The following is a 25,923-nucleotide window of genomic DNA, read 5'->3' on the forward strand; positions in this document are numbered from 1 at the left end:
ACGGTATCAATTGACGTTCGCGACAACAAAGAGGTAGCTAAATTGTAGGTTGCTGAGTTTATTCGCCATGTAACAACCAGTAGCAATGGATTGTCTTTATGTTCAAGGACAAGCGGTCATGACCATCGTGCCTTCCTTGCTGGAGGCCTACTCCGAGTATAAAGCCCCCCCACTCAACTGTCTTGAACCGTCAGTACAACCTAGTAGAAGTACGTAGGTTGAGGAACTTGGCAGACAAGCCAACTCGGCATGACCTGAAACAGCAGCTCTCGGCGCGGATCACCGTGACGTGATTAGAATCTGACACGGATAAGCCACAGCATCAGATGCTGACGGATTGGCTTGGAAGAGACCCTGTGAAGCAGATGAGCTGGCAGCACGAAGATCGCGATGATCACTGGGTCGTATGAGGGGCACGGCTTAAGCCGTCTGGAACTCGCACGGACTGGTTGTTTTGGGTCTACCGTATGCCGTATCGCAGCTGAGATGAGTCTAAAAGCTATGAGCGATTTATACTCCGTATCTCGAAGCTATACTCGATAGCTCAGGGGCAGAATGGACCCTGGTTGGGCAGCAGGTGAACTCAAAGCCGGCCAGTCCGGCCTCAGCCACGCCGATCGCTGATAGCTGATTTCCGCGAGAGCCGCTGCTAGTTGAAACCTGATCATCATCGAGCATCTCATTGGACAGAGACAGAGAGTGTACGGGTAAATCACATCTCAGAATTCCGAACAACCTAGGAGGTCCTGAGCATTGTGACTCCCACCTTAAGAACGAGATGGTTGAGTGATAGGAAGCCGAGAACGAGCCGCCGGGAGCCGAAGGTGGGAAGGGAATCAATGGATAAATTCTGATTGGTGTTTGCCACCAAAATCTCCGGTCAAAGATCCACAGGGGCGCGTTTTTCTTTTTCAAGAGGCGCTCTTGGAGCTGCCCACCACATGGCGCCTTTGCTCTGCGATACTGGCGGATGTGATACATGTGAGCCAGCTTGAACCAGCTCTCTCACCATGACTCGCTCGCATACCTGAGCATTGGCAACGTCGCAACGATAGGAGAAGAAGGTTCTATAAAAGCAGGACTGCTCCACCAGCTGGTGGTTTAGCCTAGCTTGCGCCATCCCATGAGGTCATGCTTTCGCGTCAAGTCTTGTCCTCGTCAGGGACACGACTCGCTATCTTATAACCCCACCGGCGTCTCGACTCTTCTCCCTCAGGCTCTTCACTCCGTGTGACTTTTCCTTCAGCGCTCTACTGTTCTAGATCTAATTCTAGTCCGATTATTTTTGGTTCGCATCTGTGGCTTTTGGTGGTGATCTCCACCCACGGTTGCGTTGAATTCTAGACTCCCACAATAAAGACTGCTTATCCTTCTAGAAGTTATCATAAATTCCCACTGGCCTCTGTTCTTTGCTCTCCAGCTCCCCACCGTTCATTACTCTTTCTTTTCTCGTCGATTACTCTCGTTAAGTATCTGCGCCAGGACCACCAATGTCCAACACGCCGGAGGACCACCCCTCCTACGAGCTGCTCCCTTCTCAACACAGCCGGACTGGCTCGCAAGACGTAGATCCGAGCGCAAATGGCGCTCCGGCGCCCTCCGATGCAGCCCCGGCAGACATTGCCCCCGGCACCCATGTACAAGAACCTGCGACCGTCAGGGGAAATCGCGTGAGATTTCAGTCTTTCACCGAGGCTGACGATCAGCCTGCCACGCGCCCGGCGTATTTCCGTAACGACTCCGACTACTCGGTTCGGTCGTATCATTCGATGCGGGACGACCTGATGGCCCCAGGGCCATACGACTTTCAAAATGTGTCCGGATCGACTATCGCAGGCACCGGGTCGCGTACCCCGCCACAGCAGACCGCAACCCAGGACTTTGCTGTCAGTGAACTTGGACAGCCAAAGTCCGAAGTCACCACCCCAGACCGCGCGATATCCGTGCGAGAGCGCTTCCGACATGCGGGTGAGTTGATCCGCAAGCAGACCGTCTTCCTGGGCGAGCGACTGGGTCGTGACAGGTACGATGACATGGGCGATCTCGGTGCTTCGCTATTACCTGATGATCTCGAGGGAGCTTTTCCCTCGACAAACCCCGCTGGACGGGATGAGGAGAAGGCCGCCCTTGATGATCCGCATGCTAGCCCTCCAGAGCCGCTTCCCAGCGCAGAGGCTCATCGGCTTGTGCGGAGCATGACCTCGAACCACATGCGCCGCAGAAGGCCCCGGTCGGCATATATCCGCTCTGGCCAGAGCACACCGGAAGGCCCGGGTCGTCCAGACTCGTGGTATGGATCAGGGAAGTTTGGCGGAGGGGGTATCCTAGCACAGCTGCTGAAGCTGCAAGCGACCCAGTCCGGCTCGTCCAGTGCACCTGTCAGCGATGCCGAATCCGACAACGAGTCGCAAATCTCGTCCGGGGCGGCGACACCGAAGAAGGAGAAGATCAAATGGTATAAGAAACCGAATCATCACTCTACCGCCTCGCTGGTCGAGGCCTCGATGAACCTGAGCCGCGCCAGTCTCCCTGCCACAGCCGATGGATTCATGACCCCGAAGCGAGGACGAAAGAAGCCCTATCGCAAGACCCGGCTTGAAGATGAGATCCGTGTGACTGTACACATTGCCGAGATTCTCGCCCGCCACCGCTATATCATGCAGCTCTGTCGTGCGCTCATGCGTTACGGCGCCCCCACTCACCGCATGGAAGAATACATGATTATGACTGCAAGGGTTCTCGAAGTCGAAGGCCAGTTCCTCTACCTGCCCGGCTGCATGATCATGTCCTTTGATGATCCAACCACGCGCACTGCGGAAGTGAAGCTCGTCCGCGTCGTTCAAGGTGTCGACCTCGGTCGCCTGGCTGACACGCACAACGTCTACAAGAACGTCGTGCACGACCTCATTGGCGTCGAGGAAGCAATCTCCGAACTGGACGCCATCATGGCCCGGAACCCGCGCTTCAACAAATGGCTCCTCGTCCCAGCCTACGGCTTGGCTAGTATCTCTGTGGGACCCTTCGCCTTCGACGCCCGCCCCATCGACATGCCCATCATCTTCTTCCTCGGTTCGCTGGTCGGATTCATGCAGCATGTCCTCTCACCAAAATCCGTCTTGTATTCCAACGTCTTCGAAGTCACCGCTGCCGTGCTCACCTCGTTCCTCGCGCGTGCCTTTGGCTCCATCCGCCTCCCAGGCCACGACGACCGCCTCTTCTGCTTCTCTGCTCTCAGTCAATCCTCCATCGCTCTTATTCTTCCTGGTTTCATGGTTCTGTGTTCTAGTCTCGAGCTGCAGTCTCACCAAATCATCGCCGGATCGATCCGAATGGTGTACGCAATCATCTACTCTCTGTTTCTAGGGTACGGAATCACCGTCGGGACGACAATCTACGGTCTCATTGACGTCAATGCTTCGTCGGAGCAGAAGTGTCAAAACCTTGATGTCTGGCAAGGCGAATATATTCGGCGGTTCTGCTTCGTGCCGTTGTTTGTCATCTTCGTTGCAATCATCAACCAGGCAAAGTTCAAGCAGCTGCCAGTCATGATTGTGATCGCGTTGTCGGGGTACGTGACGAACTACTTCAGTACCACCAAGCTGGGATCGAATTCCGAGGTCGCAAATACGGTCGGCGCGTTTACGATCGGTCTTCTCGGGAATCTGTACTCCCGTCTCTGGCGTGGCCACGCAGCTGCTGCGATTCTGCCTGCGATATTTGTCCTGGTTCCGTCTGGTCTGGCCTCGTCTGGATCTCTCATTGCTGGTCTTAATTACGCAGACTCGGTCCGGGAGGGGATCAAGAACGGTACTACGGCGAACATCTCGAGCCAGGATACTTCGATCGCGAGTCTTGGATTCGGTATGGTGCAGATTGCGATTGGTATCACGGTCGGTTTATTTGTCTCTGCGCTAGTTGTGTATCCATTCGGGAAGAGGAGGAGTGGCCTTTTCAACTTTTAATCTCTATGACTCTATTAATCTCCTTGGTGTTTGTTTGGTTAGCGATATATATACGGTACACGGTACATGACTGTTTGAAGGATAGATTTAGCGAGCGTTAGATCTCATTTTTTTTTATATATTGCTTGATCTAATTTTGCTTGGAATACAATACATCCATTCCACCACAGCTACTTACACTCCCTCCAATTGATGGCTTGTTCCCATGCATAGGCAAACTTCAACACTGTAACCTCATCATACCACTTCCCAACGATCTGCATACTCGCGGGTAAGCGTACTTGCTCATCCTCCTTGGCCGCCACAAACCCAATCGGCATCGCCAGGGCCGGATGACCGGTGGCATTGAACGCACACGTATTATCCGTCATCCCCTTTGCCGCATCCATTTGAACCACGGGCGTTGCGTCGGCTGGCGGTAGACGGTTCGCAGGGCAGAGTGTTGTTGGCATGACAATAACATCGACGGAGGAGAGAATCTCATTATATTGATCCTTCAACTTGCGCATGATATTGACAGCCTTGGGATAGAGGGTGCTGTAGTTCTGCCACGCAAATTCCCCACTCAGTAGGCCTTCTCTGCTCATTACAGCCATCTGCAGTCATCCTGTTAGCAAGTCTCATCCCTGGTCAAAGACTGAGACTCCACCTACCTTCTCAAACACCTCAGGCGTATAAGGCAACCCCTTCTTCTCAAACAAATCCGTCAACATCGCCTGCCGTCTCCCTGTTGCCTTGCCCAACATCCCCATGTGATTACCCATCTTGCTCACAACCGAATACACGCCTCTCGCACTCGCATGCAGCGGAACGCTAACCTCCACCACAACAGCCCCAAGCGCCTCAAACACCTTAACCGCCTCTCGAAACCTCGCTTCCACACCCTTATCAATCCCCTCCGGCACCCCCTCCCTCAAAACCCCAATCCTCATCCCCTTGATACCCCCCTCCTTCATCAACCCATCATACGCCGGAACATCCTCAGGAAACGGAACACCAGCACCACACCGATCATCCACCCCATCCGCGCCCGCAACAACCCGCAGCAGCACCGCACAATCCACCACACTCTTCGTAATCGGCCCCACATAATCCAAACTCGCATCATTACTCACAATCCCCGTATACGGCACCAACCCACTCGTCGCCTTGAACCCCACCAACCCCGTCAACGCAGCCGGAATCCGTATACTCCCACCCTGGTCACACCCAATCCCCATATCCACATCCCCGGCCGCAACAGCCGCTGCGGTCCCCGACGAACTCCCGCCAACCGAGTACCCATGTGCGTGCGGGTTATGGACGGGCCCTGTAGCGGCGGAGTTGCTGATGGCCCCGCGCGAGAGATTCTCGCAGACGGCTTTTCCGGTGATTGTGCCTGCGGCGGCGAGGATGCGGGTTACGACTGTTGCGTCGGTGGTGGGGGTCCAGTTTGTGAAGGTGGTTGTGCCGAGGAGGCAGGGGATGCCGGCGACGCAGATGTTGTCTTTGAGGCAGAGGGTTTTGTTTGTTAGGGTGGTGGTTGTGGGTGAGGTTGAGGTTAGGTGGAAGCGCCAGGCCCAGGCGCCGAGGGGGTTGTCTTTGGGGGAGGGGAAGTGGATGTTTGTTCGTGGGGTGGTGGTGTAGTTGGGGGGTGGTTGGTAGTCTGTGTAGTTATACGATGTTGGTTAGTACCTAATCAATGGATTGGATTGTAGGGGTGATGAGAAGAGGTTTACCATCCATTGCCGCGACAGTCTCCAACGTCTTTTTCGTGCGCGCGAGGAGCTCTTCATAGTCCTGGATTTGGTCTTCTGGGATGTCGAAGGATAGGCTCTTTGCTACGGAGAGTAGCTGTTCTCGTGTGGTCGCCATGGTACAGGGTTTCTCGCAAACGAGAGTCGACTTTTCCGACAAAGGCCAACTTTTGGAGGTTCAAGTCATCGTCCGACAGCGGCGGCGATGAGTTACGTACGGATTTTCTATCGCATTTGCCCCGCAGCAGCGAGAGCCCCTCGTATGCAAACTACTCCAACTATTAGCCTCGGTCTTGCTATCTCAGCTTATCTTGATAGGACCCGGAGGCTCCGACGGAGGGGCCCGGTTACCCCAACTCCAACAGATAAGCCTCCACTTCCAATTATTTAGTTGGAGTCGCTCCCAAGACATTGCTTGACATAGTCTTCTGATTCCAATTTCCATCTTAAGTCCAGACTGCAGTCAAAATGGTCCACATCGAACAAAAGTACCAAGTCCCGCGCGACTTCGAAGGCTACGGCGAAGAAGGCTTCGACGCGAAATGGCCCGGCGGCGCCCGTCTCGCCGTTTCCTTTATCCTTAACTACGAGTGCGTCACATCCCATCCTCTGACATACCACACATCGCATACCGGAGATCCATTGTTCTAACAATTCACAGAGAAGGAGGCGAACGCTGCATCCTCGACGGCGACGAGATCTCCGAGCCCTACCTGTGGGAAAAAGGCGCGTCGGGCGGCCACCGCACAAACGCCCGGTACATCAACGCGGAGCACGACTTCGAGTACGGCTCGCGCGCCGCCTCATGGCGACTAATCCGGCTGTTTAAAGAGTTCGGATGGAACTTTACGACCTATGGCGTCGCGATGGCGCTGAAGAAGAACCCCACGTTTGCCAAGGCGCTCGTGCGAGACGGGCATGAGATCGCGACGCATGGTCTCCGGTGGAGGGATACATGGGATTATAACCTCGAGGAGGACAAGGAGTATATCAAGGAGAGTTTGAGGGTGATTGAGGAGGTGAGCGGGGAGTTTCCCGTTGGGGCGTATTTTGGACGGGGCACGCCGCAGACGCATATGCTTTTCCCGGAGGTGTGGAAGGAGATGGGGAAGGAGTTTCTGTGGAGCTCCGAGTGCTATAATGATGATGTGCCGTATTGGTTGGATTTGCCGTGGGAGGAGGAGAAGGCTGAGGGGGAGAGGGAGGGGATGTTGTTGATTCCTTATAATGTGAGTTTTCTATCCTGGTTGTAATGGGACTGTGCTGATTGGTGTTAGTACGACTGCAATGATGGCAAGTTCCACATGTCGCCTGGTTTTGGGTCGAGTGTGGGCGAGAGCTACGAGAAGTATCTCAAGAATACCTTTGATATGCTGTACCGCGAGGGTGGGAAGATGATGAATATCCCCCTGCATACGAGGATCATTGGCAAGCCTGGTCGCTGTGAGGCGTTGCGGAACTTTATGAAGTATGTTGCTGAGAAGGAGGATGTCTGGGTGACGACGAGACGCGACATTGCGAAGCACTTCCGATCTGAGTTCCCCTACCAGCCGGACAGGAAGTGGGTTGAGGAAGGAAGAAAGAAGCAGTAAATCACTTAGACATGTACAGTTTTTGACTTGTAGAAATTAATGTTCGAATGGTATCATGAATTCATAAATTATGGTAACTGCCACGCTTCCCAACCCGTCCCAAACGCCCCGTAATCGACCGGCATGTAGGGTGTGTGCCCGGAGGGTTCGGGGTCCGCCCAAGTCACCAGCTCATTAACCACAGCCATAGTGTCGAATTCCATCCATCGGTCTTGGAGTACCTGCAGGGGCGGTGGCATTGGCACTGGCTCCACTGGATGTTCTGTAGACGCAACTCCACTTATGCCTGGGAAGCCCCCTTGCAGCGCACTCATTTGCGAATCTTGCATCGTAACATCTGTTACCGGTGCCGAATTGCCCTCTCCCCCTGGCTCATCCTGCCTCGCCTCTAGCCGATCCATAGTCACAGTGACCAAGGCCTCAAATGCATCCCGGTACCGTCGTACCCAATGCGTCCGCTCCCCCATGACAAAGAGCACACTCGAGCAGGCTCTCAAGTGATTGCTCAACCGTATACTCCATACTTCACTTCCATGTGTCCAGAGACAGTAGAGCATCATGACCCCAGAGACAAAGACGGTTTGAACGGCGATAAAAGAATGCCCGTAGTCTGCGTTCTGGTGTAGGCGTTTATGCAGCTGGCAGATTTGCCCTGCTGACTCGAGACAAGCAGCATAGTAGGGGTCTGTGCTTGGAAGAATTGAAAGGAAGGGTTGCACGAGCAGGCGGATAGCCCGGTGGTAGTGCAGAAGAAGGTAGTCAATGCGGTGGCCGGTCCCTGTTCCTGATGCTGTAGAGGCCTCGATGGCGGCTTTCCAGTCTTGCAGTTGTTGATAGTGCCAGCTTGTCTTGGGTAACAGCTCCTGTAACGTGCGATCATTTCGGTAGATGGAGTGGTGGATCCGGGATTCGATCCGTCGGAGTTGGAAGATGAATATGGCAGAGTGGTCTTCGTCGTTTGAGACTGTTGGGAGGTCTACGTCGATGAGGCGATCTGGGAGACTGACGGGGTAGCCGAGTGCAATTGAGATGTTGCGCTCCAGCGAGTAGACAGTCCAGAATAATCTGCGCCGGCGCTGGATGATGTCGACGGAAAGCCCTGCTTCGCGACGAGCAAGGTACATTCCGAGGTGAATGCAGGTGCGCATGGCGAAGCCGATCAGATACCATAGCTCTTGACTGATGAAGCTGCGGAGGTGAAAGATGGCTAGTAAAACCATTGATTCGATATTTTCGAGGGTTCGGGGGTCCCGGGTTGCTGGGATGTGCTGCATAGCTGTTGCATAGAAGGCCTGCTTTCGTTAGCATGGTGTAGAGTGAGGGGATTGTGAGGGTTACCTCAGGCATCGGTGAGGAAGTTCTCTTCTCTGTCAAATCTAGTAGTCCAGATCCGATCGCATATACCAGGTTCAGCTTAAACAGCCCCTGCTGGTTTTCCGGAAGACAGTCTCGGTCGCGATGAAGAGCTCTAATCTCTTCTAAATCTAGAAACGGATACCGCCAGTTCAAGCGCTCTGCATAGGCGTCGATGAGTCTCAGTCCCAGTTCCTCCGTTGGCGGACTAGCCACGTCCGCACCGTATGCAGTGCCAGGGGAGGGCTCCGTACGCCCTGGTGAGCTATTTGTGCGCGCGACATCGCCTAGATTGAGCGCGAGGTGTAGTCCAAATGGCGAGGACGCGGAAACGGACGAAGTACCAGGTAAGTCGCCACAGAGCGAGTTGACTACATCGCCGATGCTGATGCGCCCGGGCAGGGGAAACCTGGGGGTTTCTGATTGCGACTGCTGTTGAGGTTGCGGTGGCGGCTCTGCTTGGGGTTGTGCTAGGGGTTGTTGCTGTTGCTGCTCAGGTCTTGATGATTGGTCTTGTCGTCGTTCATTCTGGAGGTCGGCTATCTTGGTCTCCAAGCTCTGGATGTATCTATCTGTAGTCAGTATCTATCTTTGCAGCTGATAAATGTAGAACGTACCTTGCGACCACAACGTCCTCCCCGCGAATGTTTTGCAGATCGCACTGTGCTCCAGACTTGTCGCAGCTGGAGCAGATTGGTAGGCGCCCGTCGCACTGATTGCGAATCAGCAATGAAAACTATCTCATCCAGGTGGTAATACCCTTTGTTTCCTCGTTTTGCACCGCGAACACGCCGTCCTCCCTATACCACGCCTGCGACTGTAACCCGGGGATAACGCAGCGTTGTCGGACGATGGAACTACCCCAGAAACCCCAGAAAATTCCATGCTCAGCAAGCGAGAGAATAATGTGGAGAGGAAACGGAGGGTCCGTCCGGAGGATGCGAGGGGCCTTAGTAGTGGCAGGCCTACTCCAACTCCATCACGCGGCCAATCATGAACTACCCAATATTAATTGATAACCTCGGTCGATCTGTGACTAAGATCTTCCATTCGAGATATGCGAGATACGGAATGCTCTTATCTCACTCCGTGGAGCAGCTGTAGATTATGGTAACTATGCTAGACCATCTCCTTCTCGACAACCCTCTCGCCCTCCTTCTCACCATCAAGCTTAGCACCCATTACAACCCCCTCTCCAAGTCTAATCGTCTCGACACTCTCCCCCGGAAAGAAGCCCTCCGAATCACCCATATACTCCCACGTCTTGGGCGTGTCCTCCCATCCCACCGGATAAATCCCCTCGGGAAACGCCACCCACCCAAGATAATAAACCCCACTCCCCATGATAAAGCTGAGCAGAAAGCTCAACTTGTACATATCCTTACTACTCTGCCCTGTGAGTTCCGGCTGCAACTCGCCCGCCACCCCATGAATCACGAATGCCGTTCCGGCAACCCACGCTGCGATCGCGCGCAGATTCCAGCCCTTGTAGTATGTGTAGGGTGTTCCTGGCTCGCGGCTGTAGAGAGATGGTACGTGGAGATTACCGCGTCGGATAATCCAGTAGTCAACCACCATGACGCCGCAGATGGGCATTAGGAAGACCGTGTATGAAGAGAGGAAGGTCAGGAAAGAGGTCGCATTGGCGATAATCTTCCATGGAAAGAAGAGAGGGCCGAGCAGGCCGCATATTATTTGCCCGCGTACGATGTTGATGTACCGTGGCAGAAGACCGGCCATGTCGGCGCCTGCTGGAAGAGAATTGGTGCCTGCGTTTGTGGCGAGGATTGCGAGGACCATTCCCTGTGGATGTTAGTTTATATACCACGCACGAGAGCATAGTTAGAGAAACTTACGAAGCACGCGAAGAAAATACCCGCGCGAGCACCAGGTCCCCAGTACGTGGTTAGGATGGCGTCGTAGAGATCCCACACGTTCCAGTACGAGGTACCCAAGAAGCCCTGCGCGGCTGAAGTTGTGCCTGCACTGAGAAACATAATTAAAATTTTACTGATGAAGATTCCAAGGGTTTGCGACCAAGTAGCTTGGTACGGCTTCTGCGCATATCTCGCAATGTCCGGCTGGTTGATAAGGATCGGACACAGAGCCGCACAAACGGAATTGATAGCTGAAATCATTGGCCAGACAAGCTGTGAGCCCCTGAGATGTACCTGGCCATCGAAATTGAAGTTGCCGATCGAGCCACCGTTCTGATGGATTGCCCAGCCTAGGACCACAAATAGCGCGATCGTGCAGTAGAACGCCTTGACGATGAAGATATGGCGCAGCATAACCGGGTGCACGAACATTAGTGCCATCTGGAAGAACCAGTAAATAAAAAAAGCAAGCAGGTTCGCGCTTGTTATGCCAGCGTCCGCGGGCAGGTGGTTAGGGATGTTGTCCCAGGCGGAGCCGAAGATACATCTCAATAAAATAGCCATGTGCATACCGCCGTAGTAAAAGTTTGTGGAGAAAAATATGACTGCTACGGCGCCGCGGACGAAGATGAAGAATTTGGATCCCCGGGGGCCGGCGGAGGATCGAGCGATCACTGGGAATCCGACGTGGTATCTTGTAGCGCCGCGGGAATTCAAGATGACAATGATGGAGAGAAAGACGGAGCCGATTACAGACGCGATGAGAGTATGCCACCATTGCTGAGATGTTATTAGACCACATTCATGCCTGGAATATGGCCAAACTTACCAGACCCTTGCTTGCCAGGGAGGCACCGAGGTTGTAGCTTGTAGGCGAGAAAGAGGTAGTCAGGTAATATGTGAAGAAGTGCACCCATCCCCAGGACCGTCGCTCTATAGGCTGTTAGAGGCGTTCTGCCCGGAGAGTCGAATAATGTTACCTGGCTCGGTTGGAAGCAAATCCGTATTTGAAGTCGGCCTTATTCTCGCCGTCCACCTCCTTCGTCTCGATCGCCTTTAAAAAGGCCTCCTTGGAAGAAACAGCCGCCTTAACCCGTTTGATCCAAGTCATTTTGTCAAGAGCAGGGGGCTAGGTATTCTTAGACCGGGTACCTGGGCACGGGCGGCTTAAATGCGAAAAGCGCATACCCCAGGAAGCTCCACGCCCCCAGATTTTGCTTAAGTGGCTTACTTGGTACTGTGGCTAACCGCATGTCAGATATTCTTCAACTTGGCTTTCTACCTTGGGAGCCGATCTTCATACTGCACTAGCTAGTCGATTATGGGTGACGATGTGCACAACGCGATACATCTGGCTATATACTGGGCATTTGTGTTGCACCATTCGTAGACTTATCTACACTGTAGTGGAGCTGCTATCGAGGCCTTTACTCTACATAGCCCTGCACCTACTGAGTTACCCCGACTTGTGGCAATATCCCCCGTGAGTTGGAGTAACCGAGCCCCTGTAGTAGGCGATCAGTAGTCCCCCACATCATCTCTGCGGGCCAAACGCGGGGCCCCGGTGCGTCCGAGAGGCTGGTACTGGCCTCGCCAACTAGCTGACTCCAAATATCTTGCAATGATTGGCATGGTCACTGACCGCGGGCTAGCCGGCTAAACGGCTGCAAAGCAATGCACGTGGCGAAGACCGGGATAGCGCAATATCGGAGCCTCCGATCAAGATGGAGCTCCGATAAGATTTGGAGACATTGGGATAATTCTCGGCAGATGTCTTTGAGAGGTTTCTGTCCGTCATATCGTTAGTGCCCCCGGCATCGTATGAGGAGCTCAAGCGATTAGCGGACATATATAACAAGATAAGATCTCTCCGCAAAGCTCCCTAAGACAATCATCCCCCCAACACCATAGGGTTCACTCAATCTTGACCTCATTCAAAATGTCCATCGGAGAAAAGCCCCAAGCGTGGAAGACCAAAGATGTCGAATCCGACGACTCCTGGATTCTGCGCTTGACGCCCGAAGAAATCGAGGGTTTCCGCACAGCGCTCGCCCACGCAAAAACCAACCCCAAGCCTCTCCTCTCCATGACCCAAGCCGACTATCCCCTCCCCGAAGCATCCGCAAACGCTCTCCAGCGCGCAATCGACACAACCCAGACCCGCTGGGGCATGTGCCTAGTCAAAGGCTTCCCAACCGACGAATGGAGCGAGGCCGACATGCGCGTCGCATACTGGGGAATGGGTCTCTACATGGGCGTTGGACGGACGCAGAACCGTGCTTCCGAAGTCATCAACGACGTTCGCGATGCAGGTGGCAGTTACAAAGTCAAGGGCGGACGCGGATACAACACGAATGCAGGGCTCGATTTCCACCAGGACTCAGCAGACATCGTCGCGCTGCTGTGTCGACGCACGGCGAAGTCCGGCGGAACCAGCAAAGTCATGAGCAGCATTGCGTTACGCGATCGCGTCGCCGAACTCCGACCTGATCTCCTTCCGGTGCTCGAGTCGAATAAATGGTTTCATAGTTTCCAGGGCACGCAGGATCCCTCGCAGCCGCCGTACTACCGCTGTCCTTTGATGGGTAGCAGCGGCAACTACTTCTGCGCACGCACGAACCGGAAGAACACCGTCGCTGCGCAGCGCGATTTCCCGGAGGTCCCACGACTCTCCGCGAAGCAGGAGGAAGCGCTCGATCTTCTAGACACAATCATGCCGACTGATGAGTTTTGCTACAGCATGGAGCTTGAGCGGGGAGACATGCAGTTGCTGAATAGTTTCGTGACGCTGCATTCGCGAACACCATTTGAGGACTTTGAGGTGCCGGATGAGAAGAGGCATCTTATGCGGTTGTGGCTGTCAATCCCATCCTCTCAGCCATTGCCTCAGGAGTGGGCGGAGTATTGGGGAGATGCGAGGGCGGGAGCGGTTAGGGGGGGTGTCAGGGGGAGTGCCATCACCGAGGAGTTTTTGGAGTATGAGAGACGGCAGGCTAAAGCTTTAGGAATGGCTTTCTCAAGCTTCAAGCCGGTTGCAACGAAAGAAGAGATGCAGGAGATTGTGGCGGGGAATTAACGTCGTGCTGCTTGTCTATTGTATAGGAGTTAGCATTATATTTCATTGACTTTGAGTTCACTTAACCTTGTTCACGCCTGTTATCCCATGCGCAGTAAAACCAATAGCCTGTCTCTCAAAAGAAATGTGCAGCGATGATCGAATAGAGGCTTTGGGAGAAAATGGATCGCCGCAATGGCGATATCCAAGATGCCGACTATAAGGCTATCGAACCGAATTACCATCGTTTGCACACGGCACACATAGTCAATATATGTTGCAAGAGTTGAAATCACCAAGAAACATTATCATTGATATTTATACTACGCCCCATCCTTAAAAGCCAACCCACCCGCAAGACGATCGATCTCAATCTCCCTCTGTAGCCCCATAACATCAAAGAACCCCCTTGGATCCAGCCCTTGTGCCTCCGCATCATCCTTTCCAGTCTCCATAAGATACTTGTATGCTCGTCGGATAGTATGTAGTACCGACTTTCCGGCAGCACCGGGGTAGATTGCTAGTTTAACACCCCACTCACCCAGTTGCGCCGGTGAGAACCATGGTGTCTTGCCATTGGAGACGAGGTTCACCATGAGCTGGCTAGATTAGTATGCAATTTTGTGCAGAAAGGTATGAGGAATAGCTTACAGGCATCGGTGCAAGCACTTTGACAGCATTTTTGATCTGTTCCTCCGTCTCAATGGCTTCTAGGAAGCCCATATCTGCTCCACATTCGCGAGCCGCAACCAGCTGTTTAGTGTCAGCACAGGTATAATGTACCATTTCTCGACGACTGAAATATACGTACCCTCTCAAGTGCAGCATCGTACCCCTCGACAGCCAAAGAATCCGTCCGTGCAATAATGACAATGTCACTCCCGCCATAGATCGAGTCCCGGCCGATAACGCACGCCCGGATCCTTGTCTTCCATGTCCTTTTGAAGTCAGCTATCATCGAGAGATAGCCTAGAGAAAACTCACTCTAGATCAACAACCTCCTTCCCTTTCAAATGCCCGCACCGCTTATTCGCGATCTGATCCTCAATGTGAAACCCCGCGATCCCACACGAATCGTATGTCTGCACCATGCGCGCGATGTTCGGCGGCCCTCCAAAACCAACATCTGCGTCTGCAATGAGTGGGATTCGAGGGTCAATGTTGGCGATCATCTGCGCGTTCGATGAAAAGTCGTTGAGGGAGGCGAAGGCGAGGTCTGCGCGGCCGAGGCGCGCGGCGGTTGTCATTGAGCCGCCTTGATACTGTTCAGGTTTAGCAGAGAGCCTATGATATTTTTGTCAAGAGAAAGCTACCATGACCTGAAATCCCTGCTCAATGGCAAGGCGGGCGCAGAGACCATCGTAGACTCCTGGGGCTTGAATGCAGACCCCTGGTTGGGAGAGGAGTTTTCGCAGGCGTGTGGCGGGTTTGATGTATTCTTCGGGCTCGCCCTTAGCTGTCCTTGTTGTAGCCTTTTCGAGCATTTTGGTAGTTGTTGCTGTGGTAGATTATGGTGTTGATGTTGGTGTTGGTGAGGGAACAAAATGATATTTACCCCAACTGGAATGATAGATAAGATCGGTGGTTCCGATGGCAAGGCGACTCCAACCGGACCCTCCGGATGTCTCTCCAACAAGAATGCCCCGCATTTGCTCCAGAAAGACGGAGACTATCAGCTCAAGTATCTCTACTTGCCGACGCGTCTCATGTTATTTATTTCTCCATACTGAGAAGGCCCACAGGACCAGGTAATGGGGCACGTTTCCCGGCTATTGTTTCTTTTCGGTAGTGAGGACCATCAATGGTATAATCAATCTTCATCACCCACATAACAAAGAGTGATAGTCATACGTCCTATGACCTTTCTACTTGGTGTACGAGACTTGGAGAGACATGTAAGCCACCACAGACTGAAACAAGGGACGACTATCGACATTTGTACATGGTAACATCAGGCGTATTGCATCTTAGGGGGACTGTATATATCCTGCCTGACGGGTCAAAAAAACGGGGAACAGATACAGCCTCAACGAAGAGAACAAGGTCATCGGATTAAGGGCTCTACATCAACTCAGATTGATACTACCAGAAACATTAATAGATGAAGTATATTCATTAAACATTTGACCCTCTCGCATGCCTTCAGTTCCTGCTGTAGCATTATCCATCCACAACGCGAGAAAAGAGTAAAACACCGGTCCAGCCCGCCGCCATCCAAAAAAAAGACTCGGGTGAGTACATAGATCAACCGCAGGTATGCATAGTCGCCCCTATAATCCAGTTGACAAAGGCGCATGGGTAGAAATCACATCGCAGTTGCTAGGTTTGACCAACATCGTCCCTGTGTTGAGATAGCGCCACAGTGATGAGCACCGCAGCAGATCAAATGCACTATCAATGTTTACTAAAAGGTCTGTGAAACAACACTCCATAGGATACTAACATAAGGTTGATTGTTAGGTGGTAAGTGAACGCAGGTGAGCAAGCCGCAACAATAGTTTGTGTTGTAGCAAGGTTCGCCATATGGATTGCAGGCTGTCTCCTGAGCGGTGGGCATAGCAATGACCATAATAGCAAAGTTTAAGTAAGTGAAGATGATATTGCCTATCTTCATTTTGAGGTGCCCCTGAGATGATTGTATCTGCGGAGAGGAATACCGATGGGATGTAAAGAAGAACAAGATAGCCAGGAGTGTCCTTGCCTTTTATTTTCTTATAATATATGTGATACCCTACCACCATGTAAGCGAGAAAGGGCAGGTTGATAGATAAATGTTGCTGATCCCAAGGGATTCAACGAGCGCAGTCTTATGTGATACATTAACAAGTGGTTGTTAGGTCACAAACTAGGAAGAGACCCAGCAGGTGCTGACACATGTAACACCTGAGGTGAGAGGACCCCGAGGCCAGGACGAGACCTTGAGTTTGCCATTTGTGAGCCCGGCGGCCGAGTTTATTCGCAGTCTATTTTCAAATGTTGTACCGGTGCAGGGTAAGGCCTCGTACATGACGTTTGGCAAACACTGTCAAGATATCAAGCTGTTGCTTGAACTCACCACAGGATTTCCCATTATGACATGCTTGGAAATCCGTGCCAGGCAATCGCACCATCTAGCAAGAGTATTCTCACTGGCGTAATGAAGTTTCTAGAAAAAAAGGAACATTGTTGGAACAGTGGCAGCAGGACCCAAGCCCAGTTTAACTCCACCACAGTCATCACAGATAGTGCCTTTGTATTCACATTACGGTATGGGGAAACCTAAGTACATAGGAGGAAAACCTATACCAAGGCACGCGGAAGCAGCTTGCAGACATGTGGTTCAGGGGCATGCTATATTACATTGGCCTAAAGCGTAGCCCTAGTGCCACAATAACGGCCCTTGGTTAGTCCCTTTTGTCTTTTTATAGAGTTGTACTGGGTGGATGTGAGTAGGTTACTTACACACGGGGACTAGTATTATCGCATTGCGGTCAGTCTCTATGTTCGAGTAGCATGACGAAAGCTATACGGGTTCTCCAGGGTACTTACAACGGAGGAACAATCGTGGGTAGGCTACATGGTAGGTCAAATAGGTTAGCGCTCAAGTTCTTTTCATTTCTCCCCTTCGGTCCGTTGGGTGCCCTCGGTAGGTATGGGTTGGGAAAAGTTGAGGAATAAAACTCACATCCTGAGCACAGCAGACATCGTATTCAAGTTCACATAGGTCTTGACAGGTTAACTGGCGTCTCTCGATGTTCAAGTTAGTTCCGACTGGCCCTGCTGTCACACTGGGGATGAGGAGAACAAGCACGCCATGCATGAGGATGGACAGTAGCTTCATGGTGTTTTTGGTTCTCACGCCTAGGGTGACTTCTTGCTCTTGTTAAATGGTGATGTAAAATAGCCCGAGAGGGCTTTCTTTACTGAGTAAGATTAAAAACAAGCTGGAGATTGCAGCAGTATAGGCGAGGACAGACTATGTGCTTTACATAGTGAAGATACGCCCTCAGAGCCTCATCACAGCGTTGCAACAGAATAAGCCGCAGATCAGAAGGGACTAGCTCCGGCCACCGGAGGCTCTTACAGAGTACAAAACTTCGGTTGCCGGGTATGCCAATGAGATTGATCGCCTGGACTTAGTTTGACAGTGACGGTAGGAATCTCGAGGCTCAGGCATCCCGTATGGATATGTCCATCCGGCTGGAGTGTAATAATAGCCACACGTAAGATTATGCCTGACTCGTGAAAGGCCGGCAGTATGTATTTATTGAGCAATGCCAGCGTACCAGGTAACAGACGACGGAAAATCCAATACTACCCTGCTTTTGAAAGTGCCCTATGGAAGATGTGATGATACCTTAAATCTGGCTATCAAGAATTGATGTGTTGGAAAAGGCTTGATTAATCATATAGTTGTCCTCCTCTCGCCCCTGAAAGCTTCTTGTAAGGTTATACTCTGATTATCTTGACTCATCCTTGCACAGCAGCGTCTTATGTATAAAGACTAATCATGGTGGGATCAAGCTTACGCCTCTCAGGCGCGGTGTTATTCTTAGCCTTGACGTGTGTGCCCCTCGTACAGGCAATTCTGGAAGGAAGTAATATCGTAAGGTTTTTGTTAGCCTCGCGAGGCGTCATGTAGCTTGCCTGTAGCAACCTATTGATGTCCAAGAGGCTCAAATATTGCAATGCTAAGTACAGTAGTATCGAACATACCACCATTCCTCTGGCAAATAGACCATTCAGGAGGTAACTAGGGATTGTTTTTATTGAGGGGACGACTAATCACAGGATATTGGTAAATGACTCCAACGATTCTAGTATCATGATCAGGGTAAACTTTGCCTCAATTATATAGCTTGTTCTATAAGTGTCTCTAGTCCAAACGTGCTCGAGACCAACTCAACAGTCTCCCTCTGTCGACCTTTCCTCGCGTACTCCAAGACGGTCATACCATCCTTATCCCGCGCATACACATCAGCCCCCGCCTCAACCAGCATATTCACAACTTTCAATGAACAATGCTCAGCGGCCTGATGCAAGACAGTCCTCTGCCTAAAACCACCCTTCAGATCTAACCTCGGCGATCTCTTCAAGAGCTCTCTGACTACACCCTCATGTCCATGCTTAGCAGCAAGATAAATTGCCGTCATCCCATCAGAAGTCACCTCGTCAATCTCAGCCCCTCTCTCCAACAAATACCTCACGACCGCAACCCTGACACGCGGCCGATCAATGGCGAAATGAAGCGGTGTCTGCATGAACCAAGCCGTCCACTCAATCTGGCTCTCGCGGTTCGGCTCCTGTGCCAGGATAAACTCGATACACTTTGTGTGCTTGTTTGTTGCAACAGCGTGGATCAGTTCTGCGCCAGTCATATACTCAGGCGTGACATGGACGTAGTTCCTTCCGTACTTTGCGGCTTCGGCTCTGCGGTAATCATAGAGGTATTTGAGAATACCAAGGTTTCCCTTGTATGCCGCAAGGAGTAGGTGGTCTTCAAAGTCGAAATCTTCCCTCCTGCGATGTGGTGAGTGTGCCTGGTGCTGAAAGAGGAGATGGAGGATGTCGAGCCGACTGTAGCGGATGCATTGGCTGATGGGTGAGATGGCTTCGTATTTGCCGTCGGGGGAGACGCCGGCTGAGAGTAGGGTGCGGGCAGTGGATGTGTTTCCCCTGCGAATAGCGCGGAGAAGGGCGCGCTCCTGAGAGCGGAGGAATTGTCGGTCTGAAGACTGGGGGGTTTGTGTGTTGGCGCTACTGTTGTTGTGTGAGATTGACTCTTGGGGCTTAGGGATGGAAGTGTCTTTCTTGTCGGCCACATCAGCAGAGATGCGGTCCTGGGGGTCTTTCTCAGTTGCTGCCATTTTGTGTAGATGTCAAGGTTGCGAGGTGAGAGCTTAAACAGAGAGGTGGTCTTGCTAGTTAGCTCCAGCTAGCTAAGGTAGCGGGCACCCAATATGGAACTAGTGGTTTTTTACTGGTGTCTACTTTACCTCACGCCATTAAGAAGGCCTTGTATCTTTCCATTTTCCACTCTGCTATACAACGCAAATTCGCTACTCAGTCTCGACAAGAGTATGAGAAAAATCGTGGTATGTAGCTGAAGCAAGGTTCATATCTCTCCCACTGAGTGGGTGGCTCTTAGTATGCTGCTGGCACTTTGAAGTCCTGCGGCTGGCAGAAAGGGTTCCTTGGTTTTGATCTGATGAAGTGCATATACGAGCGCCACGACTGCAACTTCGAGTTCTAAGTGTAAGTGTATGCGATTGGGTGACAGTTGAATAATCCGCAGATCGGCCACGGGAACTGCCGCAGATGGAAGCTGCAAGTGCATCCGGCACAGACTGAGCTGGCAAGGTGGGAGTCGAAGGAACAGGTGAGGTTTTGAGAGAAGTTGTGGCTGGCTGAGCTGCACGGTGAGCTCGAAAGGTAGCTGAGGCTTTCGGCCTGACTATAGCGTGACTATAGCGTGACTATAGGGGGGCAGTCCATCTTCACCCGTGGACAGAAAAAGCCTCAGCTGAGCAAAAGGCTGGGAGTAGACATCCAGCATCGTCGGTCCCTCACGTTCAGTACCTATTGTTGCTTCTAAAGATTCGTCGGGGTTTGTCGTTAGCTAGTACATCAAGGATATACGACCTGCTGTATCAGGAGCCGTGCAGAACTTCCATCGTTCCAAGGAAGGAAGCTGAATACTTTGCTGCGTACACCCTGGGTTATGCAGGGCCCAGCAGTCTAGACCCTGCACCACACTGAGTACTGTATTGGACCAACACGACCTGAAGGATCTCCTAGCTTCTCGCAGTGCATGTAAACCGAGTCATGAAGGTTTAAGCTTTACTTACTGGGGTAGGATACTCCACTTCTCTGCAGACAAGGTGAAGGAGAAACTATTGGGTCTAACTGCAGATGAGCCTTGATTTGAATTGGTGCGGAAAAGGTATGCTGAAGGTGCGACGGTGCAATGAAGAGTGCCGTCGGGCAATCATGAGAGTATAAATCCCCCCTGTTTGCCCAGCTTCGCACTCTATAGCCTCTTCAATCTCCTCCACCTTCATTAGTATTCCTTCCGTTGACAAGTACGCATCACTATGCCACGCCTACACACCCCTCAAGAAAGAAAAGACGCTCTCCGGGCTGTTCTTAGCGGTGCCCCATTCACTGGTCTTCGAGGCCGCACCCTGCCCCCTCGTAAGCCCGCCGAGAACATTCTTTTCGGCGCAACCCTCCATGCAGCTGCTCGGTAGTCCGAGGGAAAGCCCCTCTCGCCGCTAGAGGAGACCCTTTTGGGATTCCTCAAAGGCCTCACAGACGACGAGGAAATTGCTGAGTTCGGTCGCATCTTCAAGAATTCTAAAACCGGTCGGTTCAGCGGGGCTCATATGTTTCCGGCATCCGTGGCGACTCTTGACGACGACAAACCATACACGCAAGAGGATTTGATTAGGGACGCAGAAGAGTTTGGAGAAGAGCTTGCAGCTCTCCCGCAGAACCGCCTCGTCGATGTCTCAAATCTCGAAAATCTCGATGACATCGATTCCCCTGAGCATGTCGAAGCAATGCTCGAAGCGGGTGGGGGCGTTACGGTCCTCGGATCTCCCAATCCAGTGCCACAGTCATCAACACTCCACTACAATATAAAACTCTCCCACTTCGAGTGTATCAAAGAATCCGGTGAGGTGGGCAAGGACGAGATCTACTGGGCACTAGCTGTAGGCGCCGACGAGGGCGCTCAGACAAAGCGCACAACAAACACACACGCTGTGAAGACTGGCTGGCGGAAGGACTTCTCGTTCTTGGATAGATCCTTCTTCTCGGGGCAGGTGCAGAACTACATCATTGCGCATATCGAGTGCTGGGAGGCGGATCATAGTAACAGTGCTTGGTATGACAAGATGCTTGAGACGATGGCTGCCGTTGGCATGGCGTGCGTAAAATATGCAGCTATGTCGGCATCAACTGGCTGGGGCCCTGCTGTGTTGGCGGTAGCTGGGTTCGCGGCCCAGGCAATTGCTGTCTTCCTAGACATTTTCCGAAACAAGGATGATTTGGTGTTCAAGAGGGAATTCCACCTTGATCGATCGGCGTTGGACAAGATGAGGTCAACTGGGTTTGACTTCAATGGCGGGCGTGGCGGCCACCAACGGCTATGGCTCAAGAAAGTGTGGAGATAGACAGAAGACAACGAATCTTTTTTTGAATGGCTGGGTTTGCCAGATGGCTCTTCGAACATAGTGTGTCGTTTCAAGTCATAGACGTCGATACATAGCAGATCCCGTATCTAAATTTGTTATATCCACATCATAGAAAGGCTTGACCCTTGCCTAGGACTTTCAGTACCTTCCAAGTCAGAGTAAGATGCAACTCGCAGGCGGGGTCGAATACGAAGTCTGCATGATCCTGCTGGTCACCACCTACCCTGTCCTGTCCCAGGATCCATCCCTTCAGTCCTTCATTGCTTCAACGATAGTCTCATTAAATCTATTATTTCCTGACCCAAGCAAAATGGACACAGGCGACTCGTCGAGGAAGCGAAAACGAACAGAGTCATTCTCGTCACATCCCTCGCAAGTAGGCGAACATGGGGGTCCGACCGCAGACTGCTCCTCGACGGACCGCAAACATAAGTCATCACTGTCGACTCCCTGCGCAAAATGGTGTCATATCTCCACTGACGGACAGTATCACTTCAACGCGAAGGAAATCCGATGTTTCATGCCCCAACCTGAAAGTCAGAATGAGCCACTGGGCGAGATACTATGCGGCAGGAAGATAAGCGGCCAAGTCTGGCCTCTGATCTTTGGAAAATCGGACGAACGAGAGAGTGAGCAGAGTGCCTGGCTCCGGTCAATACCTCACTTCGACCAGATTCTCGAAAGGGGTGAAGACGGCAAGGCGCAATACGCAGCTTTAAGCATTGAGCAGAAACGGATCGTGGGTGTTGGGATCCGGGATCTCTACCTGGCTGTATGGTTGGGGATTGCAAATAACAGCGCGAAGACCCTTCTCGAGGCAATGGTTAATAATCTCGATGAGGGTGCAGGCTGTCTTCAGGTTCGCGGGATGAAGGTCTCGTTTTACCCAACGGCTGGTTTCAAAGCTCTTATGTTCAGCTTGGAGTTGGATCAGGCGGTTGACGCGGACATGCTGCCATACTTCGCGCAGATTATGGAGACCCCGAGGCTCTTCGCAGTCTTCATTGATCCATCGGACTTGTCATATCACAACTTCGAGAACATCGTCCCTCTCGATCGTTGGATCGACGCAAGAGAGAAACGAGGGCTTGCACTATCCATGATCGACATCCAACAAATAAGCCCTGGTCAAGAGGTTTTTTCCGGTAAGCTTCAGGGCCGTGCATGCAAGCTACTCAAAGATGTATCCGGCTTGGGCCTTTATACGACACCCCTCAATAAAGCTACACGTGGCGGGGAACGGTTTATATTCCACTCTGCTCGGCTAAGCAAAGCCCTCGGGCACGCACTATGGACGAGTGGGATCTTGGATATTATAGGAGGGGGCAGGCTTGAATCCTCCTTTGAATTCGTCAACTACGTCTTCCGATGCAATCGGTTTTCGCCCGGGGATGGCAAGTTCAGTAGCCATCTTGATACGCCATACTACGATTCTTCTCGCTCTCACGTTTCTAAGTATACTGTCCTCATCTATTTAACCTCGGGTCAGGGAAATCCGGCACTTCGCATCAGCGATCTCAACTTCGGCGGTATGGATGAAATGACATGCATCGTTTTCGACCAGTCTTTGGAGCACGAGGGGCAGCCATTCATCGATACTGACAAAGTCTTCATCCGTACGGAGCTTGTTTTCAAAGACAAGTCTCTAACGCACAATCCCCAGATTGGGTCTCTATTCAGCTCTGCGTGCTACTTCACCGCAGAAGCTGTATTCAAGGAAGAGCTAGCTGCATATGCCCATGAATGCTTCGAACGCGCAAACTCTCTACATTGGGCACTGGAACAGAAAGCGCCAACTCCGCCAATATACCTTCATAAGTGCTTTCAGGGACTACAGTTCATCACCAACGGATACGATTACTGGTTCAAGAAAGACATTCATATAAACGCCGCCGATTGCGCTCTCGTCGCCTTCCTGGATTTCTCAAACACCAAGATCGATGAAACCCCATTTAGAGCTCTTTGCACCTCGACCATAATCCGCAAACAGGTCCACAGCACAGAGGATATCTGGTTATTATTCAATGATCAGGCCCTAGAAAGACCCGTGGTGAAACGTCTCACTGCGAGCACCATCGACACTTTAGTCAAGACAAGCGCCGAAATTCCCTTCACACGACGAAATAGAACAGACGGTCTCAGTGACTCAGACTCGGGGGACGAGTATAACGCCGGAGATACGTGCTGCTACTTCCACGCCTACCGGGACTTCGATGCCTGGAAGAGCGAAGACGTCTGGGTCGAGTACCGAAAATGCTGGCGATACACGCGGAGGGAGCTCTTCAGCACGCCATTCATTGTCTTCGGTCAGGAATTGCACATGAACAAAAATCATATTGTGGTAAAAGACGATAAAGTGTACTTCCTGCGCAGCGGAGATATACCAGGTCTAGTGCCGTTGAACTTTGCCGCTTGCTGGGCTGAGCTTTTACCAGAGAATATGATTACAACTGACCGAGAGATTACTGCTCCGGAGCTATTACTTCCGCCGGTGTTGTTTCATGAGTATCGGGAGGGGTGGCATCTTGTTGTGGATTTGTTCAAGAATGACTGGATGGTGAATGCCGATAAGGGACGGACGATCAAAGTACCGGTTATTTCGAACGACCTGGAGACTGGGACTGAGAAGAAGACATTCTGGGAGGAGATTGGAATGTGTCAAGATGATGTTGAGGCCTTGGGTGCTGATCTCGACATTTTGGAAGGGTGGTCTGTAGGACAGCCGAGGTCTGATGAGGATGACGAGGAGGATAGTGAGACTGATCACAGCAGTAACACCAGCAAGACCGAAGATGGCTCATACGTAAGCTGACACGGAGATATGATGAAAATAGTCTCGGCTCTTTCGCGAAGACTCGATCATGAACCTGTGGTGTGGGCCTTGTTGGTTGGTAGAAGATCTCGTGCTCCAGGTTGGGAACACATCTAGACAGGACAAGCTCTGAATCTACACAGAAGGTTGGATTTATATTCCAGGCAGGCATTGCCTTTCCTTTACCTCAAGCCCATCCTATTTCAGCAACAATAAATGGAAGATTTCTTCTTGCTGCCTCGACCAGAGAAGAATATCACTACATAATTCATGCATTACGACGATCAGACACACCTACCACAGAGAGTGAGCATAGAATAGATCCATGAATAGCTATATCCATCTCGAGCTCAAGATGGCTAGCTGGGAAATAAACCCTCCATTGCTCTCGCCCTCTTGAGCCTTTGCGGGTAACCCTTCTGATCCAGAGTATATTGATCACGAGTGCCATGCGCCAGCTCAACCAGCGAGCCGATTGCCTCGCAGACGCCATCGCCAGTATACGGCGAGAATCTAAGAGAGCGACAGTCCTGTTGAGTTACAAACTCCTCGGCTTCCGCGTGCGACACGGTGGCTTCGCCGTCAACTTCAGTTTTACCTTTATCCATGCCGGCAAATACCGTCGCAAGAAAGGGGCGAACACCGTCCTTGCAGCGGCTGCGCATACTATTGTCGAGAGCGATTACTTCGTCCCACGATTCCTTTGATGAAGCGTCGTATGTGTAGACGAGGCAGGCATGTTTGCATGAGGGTGCAGCCCATTGAATCTGATAGCGCGCGAGACGATTCAAAAGTGACATTATAGACGTAGCCGTCGCAAAGGTAATCTGTGTCGGAGTTTCCTGTCGGGTCGTACTCGCCGTAATCCTTTTCCCTCAGGAGTAGCTAACGGAACCACACGGGATGAGCTCGGCCGATAGCGGTACACGGAGCATCTTGCGCTGGGTACGTACAGTGTAAAGCTTTTTGAAGTCCGGGGCGCCGGTGGCTTTCACGACGATAATGTTTAGGAACTGCATTTCAACGCCGGGCCTCCGGGGTGGCCGGGTGGGCGAGCGCTTCGCATCGCTGATGTGGATGGCGCGAGGGGAGGGGCACGGGGATGGAGTATCAGTCACATCGTTTTCACGGCTGTCACGGCCGGCACAACCACGGATCTTGCGGAAAATGGATTCGGCTTGAGACAGCATGGCAGGAGGGAGGGTAAGCGATAGTGATGGCCGGGGATGTTAGTTGAAGAAGAGTGTGGGTAGTCTAGTGCGTAGTAATAGGCATGCACGGACGGGCGTTTATTGCGCACGACCGCTACTTGTTAATGAATCTACAATGATTAAAATAGTCTACTTCATCCTTCATTTC

The 25,923-nt window shown here is 51.9% G+C and overlaps 11 protein-coding genes across 11 annotated transcripts; 5 read left to right on the forward strand and 6 right to left on the reverse strand.

The window, feature by feature from the left end:
* The first annotated feature begins 1,235 nt into the window (after positions 1-1,235).
* On the forward strand, positions 1,236-4,047 carry BJY04DRAFT_116810 (threonine/serine exporter family protein). Its single transcript, XM_073708266.1, has one exon. It carries the CDS (start codon positions 1,491-1,493, stop codon positions 3,960-3,962), a length of 2,472 nt encoding a protein of 823 aa, XP_073575570.1. The 5' UTR covers positions 1,236-1,490; the 3' UTR covers positions 3,963-4,047.
* On the reverse strand, positions 3,947-5,905 carry BJY04DRAFT_230047 (amidase signature domain-containing protein). Its single transcript, XM_073719202.1, has 3 exons — positions 5,681-5,905; positions 4,616-5,607; positions 3,947-4,558 (listed from the first exon to the last, which is right to left on the reverse strand). Exons 1-3 carry the CDS (start codon positions 5,814-5,816, stop codon positions 4,133-4,135), a joined length of 1,554 nt encoding a protein of 517 aa, XP_073575571.1. The 5' UTR covers positions 5,817-5,905; the 3' UTR covers positions 3,947-4,132.
* Positions 5,906-6,120: 215 nt separating this feature from the next.
* On the forward strand, positions 6,121-7,309 carry BJY04DRAFT_116829 (uncharacterized protein). The gene is made up of 3 exons (XM_073708267.1): positions 6,121-6,288; positions 6,360-6,927; positions 6,976-7,309. The coding sequence occupies exons 1-3, from the start codon at positions 6,167-6,169 to the stop codon at positions 7,288-7,290; spliced, it is 1,005 nt and encodes a 334-aa protein (XP_073575572.1). The 5' UTR covers positions 6,121-6,166; the 3' UTR covers positions 7,291-7,309.
* A 49-nt stretch (positions 7,310-7,358) lies between these two features.
* On the reverse strand, positions 7,359-9,528 carry BJY04DRAFT_230049 (Zn(II)2Cys6 transcription factor; the record flags this gene model as incomplete). Its single annotated transcript, XM_073719203.1, has 4 exons — positions 7,359-8,582; positions 8,629-9,142; positions 9,261-9,355; positions 9,403-9,528. The coding sequence occupies 4 exons, from the start codon at positions 9,526-9,528 to the stop codon at positions 7,359-7,361; spliced, it is 1,959 nt and encodes a 652-aa protein (XP_073575573.1).
* Positions 9,529-9,762: 234 nt separating this feature from the next.
* On the reverse strand, positions 9,763-11,631 carry BJY04DRAFT_230050 (nucleobase cation symporter-1 family protein; the record flags this gene model as incomplete). The annotated part of the gene is made up of 5 exons (XM_073719204.1): positions 9,763-10,446; positions 10,500-11,300; positions 11,350-11,453; positions 11,501-11,504; positions 11,557-11,631. The coding sequence occupies 5 exons, from the start codon at positions 11,629-11,631 to the stop codon at positions 9,763-9,765; spliced, it is 1,668 nt and encodes a 555-aa protein (XP_073575574.1).
* Positions 11,632-12,417: 786 nt separating this feature from the next.
* Positions 12,418-13,596, forward strand: BJY04DRAFT_230051 (TauD/TfdA family dioxygenase; the record flags this gene model as incomplete). The annotated part of the gene is made up of 1 exon (XM_073719205.1): positions 12,418-13,596. The coding sequence occupies exon 1, from the start codon at positions 12,460-12,462 to the stop codon at positions 13,594-13,596; it is 1,137 nt and encodes a 378-aa protein (XP_073575575.1). The 5' UTR covers positions 12,418-12,459.
* Positions 13,597-13,898: 302 nt separating this feature from the next.
* BJY04DRAFT_230053 (isocitrate lyase/PEP mutase family protein) lies at positions 13,899-15,059 on the reverse strand (the record flags this gene model as incomplete). The annotated part of the gene is made up of 5 exons (XM_073719206.1): positions 13,899-14,174; positions 14,227-14,328; positions 14,387-14,513; positions 14,560-14,837; positions 14,889-15,059. The coding sequence occupies 5 exons, from the start codon at positions 15,057-15,059 to the stop codon at positions 13,899-13,901; spliced, it is 954 nt and encodes a 317-aa protein (XP_073575576.1).
* A 3,086-nt stretch (positions 15,060-18,145) lies between these two features.
* Positions 18,146-19,271, reverse strand: BJY04DRAFT_179169 (ankyrin repeat domain-containing protein). The gene has a single exon (XM_073709858.1). The coding sequence runs from the start codon at positions 18,930-18,932 to the stop codon at positions 18,405-18,407; it is 528 nt and encodes a 175-aa protein (XP_073575577.1). The 5' UTR covers positions 18,933-19,271; the 3' UTR covers positions 18,146-18,404.
* A 1,377-nt stretch (positions 19,272-20,648) lies between these two features.
* Positions 20,649-21,731, forward strand: BJY04DRAFT_213965 (uncharacterized protein; the record flags this gene model as incomplete). The annotated part of the gene is made up of 2 exons (XM_073715075.1): positions 20,649-20,748; positions 20,833-21,731. The coding sequence occupies 2 exons, from the start codon at positions 20,649-20,651 to the stop codon at positions 21,729-21,731; spliced, it is 999 nt and encodes a 332-aa protein (XP_073575578.1).
* A 2,286-nt stretch (positions 21,732-24,017) lies between these two features.
* BJY04DRAFT_179172 (uncharacterized protein) lies at positions 24,018-24,571 on the forward strand. Its single transcript, XM_073709859.1, has one exon. It carries the CDS (start codon positions 24,073-24,075, stop codon positions 24,562-24,564), a length of 492 nt encoding a protein of 163 aa, XP_073575579.1. The 5' UTR covers positions 24,018-24,072; the 3' UTR covers positions 24,565-24,571.
* Positions 24,572-24,923: 352 nt separating this feature from the next.
* On the reverse strand, positions 24,924-25,754 carry BJY04DRAFT_213967 (uncharacterized protein; the record flags this gene model as incomplete). The annotated part of the gene is made up of 2 exons (XM_073715076.1): positions 24,924-25,406; positions 25,518-25,754. The coding sequence occupies 2 exons, from the start codon at positions 25,752-25,754 to the stop codon at positions 24,924-24,926; spliced, it is 720 nt and encodes a 239-aa protein (XP_073575580.1).
* Between the last annotated feature and the right edge of the window lie 169 nt (positions 25,755-25,923).

The sequence above is a fragment of the Aspergillus karnatakaensis genome (assembly GCF_047715665.1).
Source record: "Aspergillus karnatakaensis strain CBS 102800 unplaced genomic scaffold BJY04scaffold_5, whole genome shotgun sequence".
NCBI lineage: Eukaryota > Fungi > Ascomycota > Eurotiomycetes > Eurotiales > Aspergillaceae > Aspergillus > Aspergillus karnatakaensis.